The sequence below is a fragment of the Calonectris borealis genome, unplaced genomic scaffold, assembly GCF_964195595.1.
Source record: "Calonectris borealis unplaced genomic scaffold, bCalBor7.hap1.2 HAP1_SCAFFOLD_133, whole genome shotgun sequence".
NCBI lineage: Eukaryota > Metazoa > Chordata > Aves > Procellariiformes > Procellariidae > Calonectris > Calonectris borealis.
Window position 1 is genome coordinate 51,677 of NW_027441520.1, and position 14,498 is coordinate 66,174.

At 70.5% G+C, this 14,498-nt stretch overlaps 1 protein-coding gene and 1 long non-coding RNA gene across 7 annotated transcripts in view; both read right to left on the reverse strand.

Annotated features, from left to right (window-relative positions):
* Window positions 1-14,358, reverse strand: part of XAB2 (XPA binding protein 2) — a 36,338-nt gene extending 21,980 nt beyond the window's left edge. For both annotated transcript variants that reach the window (XM_075139200.1, XM_075139199.1), the window contains exons 1-7: window positions 14,230-14,358; window positions 12,675-12,823; window positions 9,876-9,999; window positions 8,707-8,904; window positions 5,401-5,535; window positions 3,997-4,161; window positions 2,079-2,223 (exon numbers count right to left, since the gene is read on the reverse strand). In XM_075139200.1, coding sequence (XP_074995301.1) covers window positions 2,079-2,223; window positions 3,997-4,161; window positions 5,401-5,535; window positions 8,707-8,904; window positions 9,876-9,999; window positions 12,675-12,823; window positions 14,230-14,337 — 1,024 coding nt within the window. In that variant the 5' untranslated portion in view covers window positions 14,338-14,358. The remainder of the gene's footprint in view (window positions 1-2,078; window positions 2,224-3,996; window positions 4,162-5,400; window positions 5,536-8,706; window positions 8,905-9,875; window positions 10,000-12,674; window positions 12,824-14,229) is intronic.
* LOC142077020 (uncharacterized) lies at window positions 611-2,071 on the reverse strand. Of its 5 annotated transcripts, XR_012671504.1 has the most exons (5): window positions 1,897-2,071; window positions 1,539-1,655; window positions 1,351-1,392; window positions 1,009-1,306; window positions 611-957 (listed from the first exon to the last, which is right to left on the reverse strand). It is a non-coding gene; the product is annotated as an uncharacterized LOC142077020 (long non-coding RNA). The 5 variants fall into 5 exon arrangements; XR_012671501.1 differs by lacking the exon at window positions 1,539-1,655 and having other exon boundaries at window positions 614-957; window positions 1,009-1,392; window positions 1,772-2,071; XR_012671500.1 differs by having other exon boundaries at window positions 615-957; window positions 1,009-1,655.
* Window positions 14,359-14,498: the final 140 nt, after the last annotated feature.

Consider the following 14,498-nt stretch of genomic DNA (forward strand, 5'->3'; position numbering starts at 1 on the left):
GACAGGGGACAGCGGGGGGGGCAGGGGACAGCGGGGGAGGGGGGAACCAGGGCATGCATGGGGACGGGGGGGTCAGGGGACAGCGGGGGGGGTCAGGGGACAGCAGGGGGGGGACAGGGGACAGCGGGGGAAGGGGGACAGGGGACAGCGGGGGAGGGGGTGTCAGGGGACGGGGGAACCAGGGGACGCAGGGGGACGGGGGGACCAGGGGACAGCGGGGACCAGGGGACACGCGGGGCACTGGGCGTCTCTTGGGGGGGATGGGGGATTTGGGGACAGCCGGGGTGACCAGGACCCCCCCGGGGGCTGGGTGTCCCTTGGGGTGGGGACGGGGGGTCTGGGGACATCCAGGGTGGGGACAAAGCGACAGGGGACACGCGGGGACAGGGTGACCGGCACCCACGCGGGGCAGTGGGCGTCCCTCAGGGTGGGGACAGGGGCACCCCACGGGGTGGGGCCACGTCATCAGGGGACACCCAGGGTGGGGACAGGGGATCGGGGACCCCACGGGGCGCGGGGCACCCCTGGGGCAGGGGAAGCCCACCAGATGGGGAAACTGAGGCAGGGCACCCCAGGCACCCCCGAACTCACCCTCCTGGGGGGAAACTGAGGCAGGGCACCCCAAAACTCATTCACCCTGGGGGGAAAACTGAGGCAGGGCGCCCCAGGCACCCCCAAACTCACTCTTTTTTTGGGGGAAACTGAGGCAGGAAACCCCTAAACTCATCCTTTTTGGGGGGAAACTGAGGCAGGGCACCCCAAAACTCATCCTTTTTCAGGGGGAAACTGAGGCAGCCTATGCCAGGCACCCCATGTTCACCCTCCCTAGGGGGGGGAAACTGAGGCAGGGCACCCCAGGCACCCCCAAACTCACCCTCCTGGGGGGAAACTGAGGCAGAGCACCCCCAAACTCATTCTTTTTGGGGGGGGAACTGAGGCAGAGCACTCCCAAACTCACTCTTTTTTGGGGGAAACTGAGGCAGCCTATGCCAGGCACCCCAAGTTCACCCTCCCTGGGGGGGGAAACTGAGGCAGGGCACCCTGGACACCCCCAAACTCACTCTTTTTTTGGGGAAACTGAGGCAGGACACCCCTAAATTCATCCTTTTGGGGGGGAAACTGAGGCAGCGCACCCCCAAAGTCATCCTTTTTCAGGGGGAAACTGAGGCAGCCTACGCCAGGCACCCCAAGTTCACCCTCCCTGGCGGGGAAACTGAGGCAGGGCACCCTGGACACCCCCAAACTCACTCTTTTTTTGGGGAAACTGAGGTAGGACACCCCTAAACTCATCCTTTTTGGGGGGAAACTGAGGCAGGGCACCCCCAAACTCCCTCTTTTTGGGGGAAAAACTGAGGCAGCGCACCCCCAAACTCATTCTCCCTGGGGGGGAAACTGAGGCAGGGCACCCAGGCACCCCCGAACTCACCCTCCTGGGGGGAAACTGAGGCAGAGCACCCCAAAACTCATCCTTTATCAGGGGGAAACTGAGGCAGCCTACGCCAGGCACCCCAAGTTCACCCTCCCTGGGGGGGGGAAACTGAGGCAGGGCACCCTGGACACCCCCAAACTCACTCTTTTTTTGGGGAAACTGAGGCAGAACACCCCTAAACTCATCCTTTTTGGGGGGAAACTGAGGCAGAGCACCCCCAAACTCACTCGTTTTGGGGGGGAAACTGAGGCAGCGCACCCCCAAACTCATCCTTTTTCAGGGGGAAACTGAGGCAGCCTACGCCAGACACCCCAAGTTCATGCTTCCTGGGGGGGGGGAAACTGAGGCAGGGCACCCAGGCACCCCCAAACTCACCCTCCTGGAGGGAAACTGAGGCAGAGCACCCCAAAACTCATCCTTTTTCAGGGGGAAACTGAGGCAGCCTATGCCAGGCACCCCAAGTTCACCCTCCCTGGCGGGGAAACTGAGGCAGGGCACCCTGGACACCCCCAAACTCACTCTTTTTTTGGGGAAACTGAGGCAGGACACCCCTAAACTCATCCTTTTTGGGGGGAAACTGAGGCAGGGCACCCCCAAACTCCCTCTTTTTTGGAGGGAAACTGAGGCAGGCACCCCGGCCCCCCCTCACCGTCCTCCTCCCTGCCCAGCTCCGCCACCGTCTCCATCTTGGCGGCGATGACGCTCTCCTCGAACTGGGCGTAGCTGTCGAAGACCTGGGTGAAGTCCCGCACCGTCATCACCGTCTGCACCGCCTCCTCGTAGACGTCCCGGGCCTGCGGGGACAGCGCGTTGGGGACAGGGACGGGGACAGCGCGTTGGGGACAGGGACGGGGACAGCGCGATGGGGACAGAGACAGGGACAACAGGTTGGGGATAGGGACAGCGCGCTGGGGACAGGGACAGCGCGATGGGGACAGGGATGGGGACAGCGCGATGGGGACAGGGATGGGGACAACAGGTTGGGGACAGGGACAGCGCGTTGGGGACAGGGACGGGGACAGCGCGATGGGGACAGGGACGGGGACAACAGGTTGGGGACAGGGACAGCGCGCTGGGGACAGGGATGGGGACAGCAGGTTGGGGACAGGGACAGCGCGATAGGGACAGGGATGGGGACAGCAGGTTAGGGACAGGGACAGTGGGTTGGGGACAGGGACAGCAGGTTGGGGACAGGGACAGCGCGATGGAGACAGGGATGGGTTCAGCAGGTTGGGGACAGGGACGGGAACAGCAGTTTGGGGACAGGGACAGTGGGTTGGGGACAGGGATGGGGACAACAGATTGGGGACAGAGACAAGAACAGGGATGGAGACAGCAAGTTGGGGACAGGGATAGCACGTGGGGGACAGGGACGGGGACAGCAGGTTGGGGACAGGGACAGCAGGTTGGGGACAGGGATGGGGACAGCAGGTTGGGGACAGGGACGGGGACAGCAGATTGGGGACAGGAACGGGGACAGGGATGGGGACAGCAAGTTGGGGACAAGGACAGCACGTGGGGGACAGGGACAGTGACAGCAGGTTGGGGACAGGGACGGGGACAGCACGTTGGGGACAGGGACAGCAGATTGGGGACAGGGACAGCGCGATGAGGACAGGGATGGGGACAGCACGTTGGGGACAGGGACAGCACGTTGGGGACAGGGATGGGGACAGCACGTTGGGGACAGGGACAGCACACTGCGGACAGAGACAGGGACAGCAAGTTGGGGACAGGAACAGTGGGTTAGGGACAGGGACAGCGTGATGGGGACAGGGATGAGGACAGCAGGTTGGGGACAGGGACAGTGGGTTGGGGACAGGGACAGTGGGTTGGGGACAGGAACGGGGACAGCAGTTGGGGACAGGGACAGCAGGTTGGGGACAGGGACAGGGCAGCATGGATCTCCCATGGGTGGATGGGTCTGGGGTGGCATGGGGGGGACATGGGACCGGGGTGGTGGTGGCCCTGGGGTGACACAGGGACAGGGGACTGAGGTGGTGGTGGCCCTGGGGTGACAGCTCTGGGTGGCACAGGGGACAGGGGACCGGGATGGTGGTGGCCCTGTGGTGGTCTGGGGACAAAACACAGCGGTGGTGGCTCTGGGGTGACATGGGGGACAGGGCACTGGGGCGGTGGCCCTGAGGTGACACAGGGACAGGGCATTGGGGCGGTGGTGGCCCTGGGGTGGGGACGGGGCTTGTGGTGGCCCTGGGGTGGGGTGGGGGACAGACACCCAGGGTGGCGGTGGCCCTGGGTGGCATGGGGACAGGGGACCATGTTCGTGGTGGCCCCAGGTTGGTGCGGGGACCCAGGGACGGGCGCTGTGGTGGCCCTGGGGAGGTTTGGGGACCGGGGACGGGCGCTGTGGTGGCCCTGGGGAGGTTTGGGGACCGGGGACGGGTGCTGTGGTGGCCCTGGGGAGGTTTGGGGACCGGGGACGGGCGCTGCGGTGGCCCCGGGGAGGTTTGGGGACCGGGGCCGGGCGCTGCGGTGGCCCTGGGGGACAGGAACCCAGGAGCACGGTGGCCGCGGGTGGCCGCGGGTGGCCGCGGGGGCCAGGTCACCTTCTCGAAGTGGCCGCTGCGGATGTAGCAGTCGGCCAGGGCGCCCCAGAGCCGGCCCAGCTGGTCGGTGAAGCGCGTCAGCCCCCCCCGGATGATGGCGCCCGCGTCCAGCGAGCGCACGCGCTCGGGGTGCTGGGAGAGCAGCTCGCACAGCTCCTGCCACAGCTGGGGGGACAGGGGGGGGTCAGCACCCCGAGGGGACCCCCGCAGCCCCCCAGCACCCAGGGGAGCCCCCAGAACCCCCCAGCACCCAGGGGAGCCCCCAGAACCCCCAGGGACCCCCGGCACGCGCTCGGGGTGCTGGGAGAGCAGCTCGCACAGCTCCTGCCACAGCTGGGGGGACAAGGGGGGGGTCAGCACCCCGAGGGGAGCCCCGCAGCCCCCCAGCACCCAGGGGAGCCCCCCCCAGCACCCACGGGTGACCCCCCAGCCCCTTGGCACCCCTCTGGCACCTCCGGGTGCCCCCCACATCCCCTCTCCCCCCTCCCCGAGCTCCCTGGCACCCCCTGGGTCCCCCCCCACCCCTCTGGGTCCCCCCTGCAGCACCCATGGGTGCACCCCCCAGCCCCTTGGCACCCCTCTGGCACCTCTGGATGCCCCCCACATCCCCTCTCCCCCCTCCCCGAGCTCCCTGGCACCCCCTGGGTCCCCCCCCACCCCCCTGGGTCCCCCCTGCAGCATCCATGGGTGCCCCCCCCCAGCACCCACGGGTGACCCCCCCCAGCCCTTTGGCACTCCTCTGGCACCTCTGGATGCCCCCCACATCCCCTCTCCCCGAGCTCCCTGGCACCCCCTGGGTCCCCCCCCTACCCCCCTGGGTCCTCTCCCACCCCCCTGGGTCCCCCTCCAGCCCCCCTTGATCCCCCCCCAGCACCCACGGGTGACCCCCCAGCACCCACGGGTGCCCCCCCAGCCCCTTGGCACCCCTCTGGCACCTCTGGATGCCCCCCACATCCCCTCTCCCCCCTCCCCGAGCTCCCTGGCACCCCCTGGGTCCCCCCCCACCCCCCTGGGTCCCCCCTGCAGCACCCATGGGTGCCCCCCCCCAGCACCCACGGGTGACCCCCCCCAGCCCTTTGGCACTCCTCTGGCACCTCTGGATGCCCCCCACATCCCCTCTCACCCCTCCTCGAGCTCCCTGGCACCCCCTGGGTCCCCCCCCACCCCTCTGGGTCCCCCCTGCAGCACCCATGGGTGCCCCCCCCCAGCCCCTTGGCACCCCTCTGGCCCCTCTGGATGCCCCCCACATCCCCTCTCCCCCCTCCCCGAGCTCCCTGGCACCCCCTGGGTCCCCCTCCGCCCCCCTGGGTCCCCCCCCCCCCAGCCTCCCTGGGTCCCCCCCCCCGCCCCCCTGGGTCCCCCCCCCCGCCCCAGCACCCATGGGTGCCCCCCGAGGGTGCCCACCTGGTAATTAGACTTGCCCTCCTTGGAGACGAAGCGCTCGTCGTTAACGAGCCGCGCCAGGCGCACGGCGGCCTCGTCCAGGCGCCCGACGGAGCGCAGGTACCCCACGTACTCCTCCGCGCTCTCGGGGCTCAGCTGCGCGGGGGGGGGGGACACTCAGGGCCTGTCCCCAATGTCCCCAAGGTCCCTGCGGGCCCCTCTGTCCCCTCCACCCCCTGCCCTGTGTCCCCTCCGACCCCTGCGTTGTCCCCGAGCCTGGGCAGTGTCACCTGTGTCACCTGCGCTGCCCCGTCCTTGATAGAAAAAGCTGCTGCCAGCTCTGTCCCTGCCCCGCGTCACCTCTGTCCTTGCTCCGTGTCCCCTCTGTCCTTGCTCCGTGTCACCTCTGTCCTTGCTCCGTGTCACTTCTGTCCTTGCTCCGTGTCACCTCTGTCCCTGCCCCGCGTCACCTCTGTCCTTGCTCCGTGTCACCTCTGTCCCTGCCCCGTGTCACCTCTGTCCTTGCTCCGTGTCACTTCTGTCCTTGCTCCGTGTCACCTCTGTCCCTGCCCCGTGTCACCTCTGTCCTTGCTCCGTGTCACTTCTGTCCTTGCTCCGTGTCACCTCTGTCCCTGCCCCGTGTCACCTCTGTTCTTGCTCCGTGTCACCTCTGTCCCTGCTCTGTGTCACCTCTGTCCCTGCCCCGTGCCACTTCTGTCTTTCCTCCGTGCCACTTCTGTCCTTGCTCCGTGTCACCTCTGACCCTGCCCTGTGTCATCTCTGTCCCTGTCCTATGTGCCCTCTGTCCCTGCCCCATGCCACCTCTGTTCTTGCTCCGTGTCACCTCTGTCCTTACTTCGTGTCACCTTTGTCCCTGTCTTGTGTCACCTCTGTCCTTGCCCCGCGTCACCTCTGTCCTTGCTCCGTGTCACCTCTGTCCTTGCTCTTGTCCCCTCTGTCTCTGCTCTGTGCGTCCCTGCCACCTGTCCCTGCCCTGTGCCGCCTCTGTCCCTGCCCTGTGTCACCTGTCCCTGCCCTGTGCCACCTCTGTCCCTCTCCCTGTACCCCTGCCACTGCTGTCCTCGCGCCGTGTCATCTCTGTCCCCACTCTGTGTCCCTGCCACCCCCGTCCCTGCTCTGTCACCCCTGCTGCCACCCCCTGTCCGTCCTCAACGCCACCTTTGTCCCTGCTCTGTGTCACCTCTGGTTCTCTCCCTGTACCCCTGTCACCGCTGTCACCTCTGTCACCTCTGTCCCTGCTCCGTGTCCCCTACGACACTTTTGTCCCCCCCCGTGTCCCCCATCCTCCTCCCACGTGCCCGTGTCCCCCGTCCCTGCCCTGTCCCCCCCAATCCCTCCTGCTCTCCCCCGTGTCCCTTGGGCCACCTCTGTCCCCACGTCCCCTGTCCCCTCCGTCCCCCTCCCACCACCCAAACCACCCCGTCCCCTCCGTCCCCCCTGCCCCCCCCCAGCACCGCGTGCCACCACCCTGGGGTGACACCGCTGGCCTGTGCCACCATCCCGGAGTGACACCACCGGGCATGCCACCGCCCCCGGGTGACACCGCCACGTGTTGCGCTACCCTGGGTGACACCGTGGGGTGCACGGCCACCCTGGGGTGACATCGTTGGGTGCTTCCACCGCCCTGGGCTGCCACCGCAGGCTGTGCCAGCACCCCAAGTGCCACCGCAGGCTGTGCCACCGCCCCGAGTGCCACCGCAGGCTGTGCCAGCACCCCAAGTGCCACCACAGGGCTGTGCCACCGCCCCAGGGTGCCACCACAGGCTGTGCCACCGCCCCGAGTGCCACCGCAGGCTGTGCCACCGCCCCGAGTGCCACCACAGGGCTGTGCCACCGCCCCAGGGTGCCACCACAGGCTGTGCCACCGCCCCGAGTGCCACCACAGGGCTGTGCCACCGCCCCAAGTGCCACCACAGGCTGTGCCAGCACCCCAGGTGCCACCACAGGGCTGTGCCACCGCCCCAGGGTGCCACCACAGGGCTGTGCCACCACCCCGAGTGCCACCACAGGGCTGTGCCACCACAGGCTGTGCCACCACCCCGAGTGCCACCACAGGGCTGTGCCACCGCCCCGAGTGCCACCACAGGGCTGTGCCACCGCCCCGAGTGCCACCGCAGGCTGTGCCAGCACCCCAGGTGCCACCACAGGGCTGTGCCACCGCCCCAGGGTGCCACCACAGGCTGTGCCACCGCCCCAGGTGCCACCACAGGGCTGTGCCACCGCCCCAGGTGCCACCACAGGGCTGTGCCACTGCCCCAGGTGCCACCACAGGCTGTGCCAGCACCCCAAGTGCCACCACAGGGCTGTGCCACCGCCCCAGGGTGCCACCACAGGCTGTGCCACCGCCCCAAGTGCCACCACAGGGCTGTGCCACCACGCCAGGTGCACCACAGGGCTGTGCCACCGCCCCAGGGTGCCACCACAGGGCTGTGCCACCGCCCCAGGTGCCACCACAGGGCTGTGCCGGCACCCCGAGTGCCACCACAGGGCTGTGCCACCGCCCCAGGGTGCCACCACAGGGCTGTGCCACCGCCCCAGGTGCCACCACAGGGCTGTGCCACCGCCCCAGGTGCCACCACAGGGCTGTGCCAGCACCCCAAGTGCCACCACAGGGCTGTGCCACCGCCCCAGGGTGCCACCACAGGGCTGTGCCACCGCCCCAGGGTGCCACCACAGGCTGTGCCACCGCCCCAGGTGCCACCACAGGGCTGTGCCACCGCCCCGAGTGCCACCACAGGCTGTGCCACCGCCCCGAGTGCCACCACAGGGCTGTGCCACCACCCTGAGTGCCACCACAGGCTGTGCCACCGCCCCAGGTGCACCACAGGGCTGTGCCACCGCCCCAGGTGCCACCACAGGGCTGTGCCACCGCCCCAGGTGGCACCACAGGCTATGCCACCGCCCCAGGGTGCCACCACAGGCTGTGCCACCGCCCCAGGGGGACACCGTGAGCAGTGCCACCACCCCGAGGTGACACCACCGCTTGTGCCAACACACTGGGGTGACTTCAGTGGGTGTTCCACCGCCCCCGGGGTGACACCACCGGCTGTGCCACCACCCTAGGCTGTGCCACCACAGGCTGTGCCACTGCCCCAGGTGCCACCACAGGGCTGTGCCACCGCCCCAGGGTGCCACCGTGAGGAGTGCCACCACCCAAAGGTGACACCACCGGCTGTGCCACCGCCCTGGGGTGACACCACAGGCTATGCCACCGCCCCGGGGTGCCACTGCCGGGCGTGCCAGTGCCCTGGGGTGCCACCGCCGGGCGTGCCAGCGCGGCGGGTGCCAGCGGGTGCCAGCGGGTACCTTCAGGTAGCGGCGGTAGACGCGGACGGCGGTCTCGGGCAGGGGGTAGCGCCGCACGAACTGGAGGTAGAGGGGCCAGATGCGGTGGTGCTGGGTGATGGGCAGCGCCCGCAGCGCCCGGTCGAAGGTGCGGCGCGTCCGCGTGATGCGGCCCTGCTCCACCAGGAACTGGCAGTAGTCCAGCCAGATGCGGGGCATCTGCGGGGCACGGGAGGGAGCGCTTGGGGGGCTGGCGGGGGGCAGTTGTGGGGCTGGGGGGGGCTTGCGGGGGGCAGTTGTGGGGCTGAGGGGATTGCGAGGGGCAGTTGTGGGGCTGGGGGGCTTGCGGGGGCAGTTGTGGGGCTGGGGAGGCTTGTGGGGGGCAGTTGTGGGGCTGAGGGGATTGCGGGGGGCAGTTGTGGGGCTGGGGGGGCTTGCGGGGGCAGTTGTGAGGCTGGGGGGGGATTGTGGGGGGCAGTTGTGAGGCTGGGGGGGGCTTGTGGGGGCAGTTGTGGGGCTGGGGGGGCTTGTGGGGGGCAGTTGTGGGGCTGGGGGGATTGCGGGGGGCAGTTGTGGGGCTGGGAGGGGATTGCGGGGGGCAGTTGTGGGGCTGGGGGGGGATTGCGGGGGCAGTTGTGGGGCTGGGGGGGATTGCGGGGGCAGTTGTGGGGCTGGGGAGGCTTGTGGGGGGCAGTTGTGGGGCTGAGGGGATTGCGGGGGGCAGTTGTGGGGCTGGGGGGGCTTGTGGGGGGCAGTTGTGAGGCTGGGGGGGATTGTGGGGGGCAGTTGTGAGGCTGGGGGGGGCTTGTGGGGGCAGTTGTGGGGCTGGGGGGGCTTGTGGGGGGCAGTTGTGGGGCTGGGGGGATTGCGGGGGGCAGTTGTGGGGCTAGGAGGGGATTGCGGGGGGCAGTTGTGGGGCTGGGGGGCTTGCGGGGGCAGTTGTGGGGCTGGGGGGCGCTGACAGGGGCAGCTGGGGGGCCCCACATCCCCCCAATGTCCCCTTCCCCCCAGCTCCTCCCCACACCCCCCCCATCCCCTTCCCCACTTCCGTCTCCCTCCCCGTGCCCCCACCAGCTGCCCCCGCCCCCCGTGTCCCTGTGCCCCCCCATCCTCCGCGTCCCCCCGCCCCCCCCACGTCCCCCCGCCCCCCCCACGTCCCCCCGTCCCCCCCCGTCCCCCCGCGTCCCCACCTTGTGCATGAAGACGAGGGCGCGCTCGTGGCAGGCGTTGGCCTCCTCGATGGCGGGGTCGGTGGGGCAGCGCCCCTTCACCTGCTGCCGCCGCTGCCGCAGGTACTGGTACCACAGCTTGTAGCTGGGGGGACGCGCCTGTCACCGCTGCCACCTGCCGCCACCGCCCCGACACCCCCATCGCCCCCCTGCCACCGCCCCGACACCCCCATCACCCCCCTGCCACCGCCCCGACACCCCCTGACACCACCCTGACACCCCCATCACCCCCCTGCCACCGCCCCGACACCCCCTGACACCACCCTGACACCCCCATCACCCCCCTGCCACCGCCCCGACACCCCCTGCCACCACCCCGACACCCCCATCGCCCCCCTGCCACCGCCCCGACACCCCCTGCCACCGCCTCGACACCCCCATCGCCCCCCTGCCACCGCCCCGACACCCCCTGCCACCGCCCCGACACCCCCATCACCCCCCTGCCACCGCCCCGACACCCCCTGCCACCGCCCCGACACCCCCATCGCCCCCCTGCCACCGCCCCGACACCCCCTGCCACCGCCTCGACACCCCCATCACCCCCCTGCCACCGCCCCGACACCCCCATCACCCCCCTGCCACCACCCCGACACCCCCTGTCACTGCCCCGACACCCCCATCAACCCCCTGCCACCGCCCCGACACCTCCTGCCACCGTGCCCTGTCACCCCCCTGCCACCCCGTCACCCCCCGACACCGCCTGTCACTGCCCTGCCACCCCCTGTCACCGCCTCCTGTCACTCTCCTGTCACCCCCCTGCCACCCCGTCACCCCCTGCCACCCCTGTCACCGCCCCGACACCCCCATCACCCCGTCACTGCTCTCTGTCACCCTCCTGTCACTCCCCTGCCACCCTGTCACCCCCTGCCACCACTCTGTCACTGCCCTGACACCCCCATCACTCTCTGTCACCACCCTGACACCCCCTGCCACCCCCCCGACACCCCCTGTCACCGCCCTGCCACTGCCCTGCCACTGCCATCGCTTTCCGTCACCGCCCCGACACCCAGTCACCCCCGTCATGACCCCAACACCCCGTCACCGCCCTGCCACCCCCCTGACACCCCCTGTCACCCCCCTGACGCCCCTCTGCCACTGCAAGGGCACCCGGGACGTTCCTGTCACCTCCCACGCCCCGTGAGGGGACATGAGACGTCCCTTGTCCCCCGCTTGCCCCGTGAGGAGACCTGGCACCTCCTTGTGACCCCCCCTCCCCCCCGGTAAGGGCACACGGGACGTCCCTGTCACCCATGGGGTGACCCTGTATGTCCCTGTCACCCCCTGTCCCTCATGAGGGGACCAAGGATGTCCCCGCCCCCCCCCATCCTGCCAAGGGGACCCTGAGGTCCCCGTCCCCCCTGAGGACACCAGGATGTCCCCACCCCCCGCGGTGTCCCCGTCCCCCCCCCACCCCGAGGTGTCCCCATCCCCCCCCGCCCCCAAAGTTGCCCCCATGTCCCTGCTCCCCCTGAGGTCCCCGTGTCCCCCCATGTCCCCATCACCCCATCCCATGTCCCTGTCCCCCCCCGCCCCCTGAGGTGTCCCCGAGGTCCCCGTCCCATGAGGACACCCAGGCTGTCCCTGTGTCCCCCCCCGCCCCCCGAGGTGTCCCCGAGGTCCCCGTCCCATGAGGACACCCAGGCTGTCCCTGTGTCCCCCCCCGTCCCCCGAGGTGTCCCCGAGGTCCCCGTCCCATGAGGACACCAGGATGTCCCTGTGTCCCGCCCCCCGAGGTGTCCCCAAGGTCCCCGTCCCATGAGGACACCCAGGCTGTCCCTGTGTCCCCCCCCGCCCCCCGAGGTGTCCCCAAGGTCCCCGTCCCATGAGGACACCCAGGCTGTCCCTGTGTCCCGCCCCCCGAGGTGTCCCCGAGGTCCCCGTCCCATGAGGACACCCAGGCTGTCCCTGTGTCCCCCCCCGCCCCCCGAGGTGTCCCCGAGGTCCCCGTCCCATGAGGACACCCAGGCTGTCCCTGTGTCCCCCCCTCGTCCCCTGAGTCCCCGTCCCCTCCCAGCCCCTGAGGTCCCCGTGTCCTCCCGTGTCCCCTGAGGTGCCCCCGTGTCCCCAGCCCCCTGAAGCCCCCCCCAAGGTCCCTGTCCCCCTGTGTCCCCTGATGTCCCCATCCCCCCCCACCCCGAGGTGTCCCCATCCCCCCCTGCCCCCCAAGGTGCCCCCATGTCCCTGCTCCCCCTGAGGTCCCCCTGTCCCCCCCCGCCCCCGAGGTGTCCCCGAGGTCCCCGTCCCATGAGGACACCCAGGCTGTCCCTGTGTCCCCCCCCGCCCCCCGAGGTGTCCCCGAGGTCCCCGTCCCACGAGGACACCCAGGCTGTCCCTGTGTCCCCCCCCGCCCCCCGAGGTGTCCCCGAGGTCCCTGTTCCATGAGGGAACACACTGTGTCCCCGTGTCCCCCCCCGCCCCCCGAGGTCCCCGTCCCATGAAGACACCCAGGATGTCCCTGTGTCCCCCCCTCGTCCCTGAGGTGCCCCTGTGTCCCTGTCCCCTCCCAGCCCTTGAGGTCCCCGTGTCCTCCCGTGTCCCCTGAGGTGCCCCCGTGTCCCCAGCCCCCTGAAGCCCCCCGTCCCCCTGTGTCCCCTGATGTCCCCACCCCCCCCCACCCCGAGATTCCCCAGAAATCCCCGTCCCCGTGAGAACACCCAGAATGTCCCCATCCCCCCCACCCCCGAGGGACGCGTGTCCCCATCCCCCTGAAGCCCCCCCCGAGGTCCCTGTCCCCCCCGTGTCCCCCCCCCGTGTCCCCACCTGCCGGGCAGCTCGCGCAGGGCGCGCTCGAAGAGGAGGTTGAGGCGGGGGCGGGGGCCCCCCCGGCGCGCCTGGGCGTAGCGCAGCCAGCACCGCACCGAGAAGGGGTTGCGCAGGAGCTCCTCCTCGTGCTGCACCTCCTCCTCCTCCTGCGGGGGACGGGGACAGCGGGGACAGTGAGGGGGACAGCGGGGACGGGGGGGGGACAGGGATGGGGCAGGGGGGTGGGGATGGGGGGAGGGGGATGGGGGGAGGGGACAGCGGGGACAGTGAGGGGCAGAGCGGGGACGGGGGGGCAGGGGGGGGACAGGGAGGGGCAGGGGGGCGGGGATGGGGGGAGGGAGACAGCAGGGACAGTGAGGGGGACAGCGCGGACGGGGGGGACAGGGATGGGGTGGGGGGGACGGGGAACAGTGAAGGGGACAGCGGGGACGGGGGAGCAGGGATGGGGTGAGGGGGACAGCGGGGACAGGGACGGGGTGAGGGGGATGGGGTGAGGGGGACAGCAGGGACAGGGAGGGGGACAGCGGGGACAGGAAACAGTGAGGGGGACAGCGGGGACAGGGACGGGGTGGGGGGGGGATAGGGAACAGTGAAGGGGATGGCGGGGACGGGGGAGCAGGGACGGGGTGAGGGGGACAGCGGGGACAGGGATAGGGTGAGGGGGACAGCAGGGACAGCGAGGGGGACAGCGGGGACAGGAAACAGTGAGGGGGACAGGGATGGGGTGGGGGGGACGGGGAACAGTGAAGGGGACAGTGGGGACGGGGGAGCAGGGATGGGGTGAGGGGGACAGCGGGGACAAAGAGGGGGACAGCGGGGACAAAGAGGGGGTGAGAGGGACAGCGGGGACAGGGACAAGGTGAGGGGGACAGCGGGGACAGGGATGGGGTGAGGGGGGGACAGGGAACAGTGAAGGGGACAGTGGGGACGGGGGAGCAGGGATGGGGCGATGGGGACAGCAGGGACAGGGGGACACGGACGGGGTGAGGGGGACAGCGGGGACAGGGAACAGTGAAGGGGACAGTGGGGACAGGGGAGCAGGGATGGGGTGAGGGGGACAGCGGGGACAGGGACGGGGTGAGGGGGACAGCGGGGACAGGGACGGGGTGAGGGGGACAGCGGGGACAGGGATGGGGTGAGGGGGACAGCGGGGACAGTGAGGGGGACAGCGGGGACGGGGTGAGAGGGGACGGGAGGGGACAGGGACACAGTGAGGGAGCACAGGGTGAGGAGGGATGGGGCCAGCACGGACGGGGGATGGGGACAGTGGGGACGGGGGGGACAGGGACACAGGGGAGCGGGGACAAGGAGCGAGGGGGGTGACAGGGACACAGGGAGCAGAAACGAGGGGGGAAGGGGACAAGGGACAGTGGGGACAGGGAGCCAGAGCGAGGGGTGACAGGGCCGGGGGTGGCGGTGACAGGGCCGGGGGTGGCGGCGACAGGGCCGGGGGACAAGGAAAGGGGGGAGGGGGACAGGGGAGGGGGAGGGGGAGAGGCCCCAGGCCCCGCCCCCGCGCCCCGGGGGGGTCCCGCCGCCCCCCCGCACTCACGAAGCGCAGCTCGGGCCGCTCCAGCTCCAGCACCGGCCCCGGCCCCGGCCCCGGCCCCGGCCCCGGCCCCGGCTCCTCCCGCTCCGGCATCTCCGTTGCGTCCGCCATCTTCTCCCGCTCCGCTATCACTTCCGGAGGGCCGCGATGACGCCACTTCCGCTCAGCCCCCCCCCCCCCCCCCCCGCCTGTCTCCCGCGCGTTCATTGGCCGCCGCTCCCGCCCTTCAGGGTCTCGCCCCGCCCTCCTCTAAGCCAACAAGCGCCGGCGGC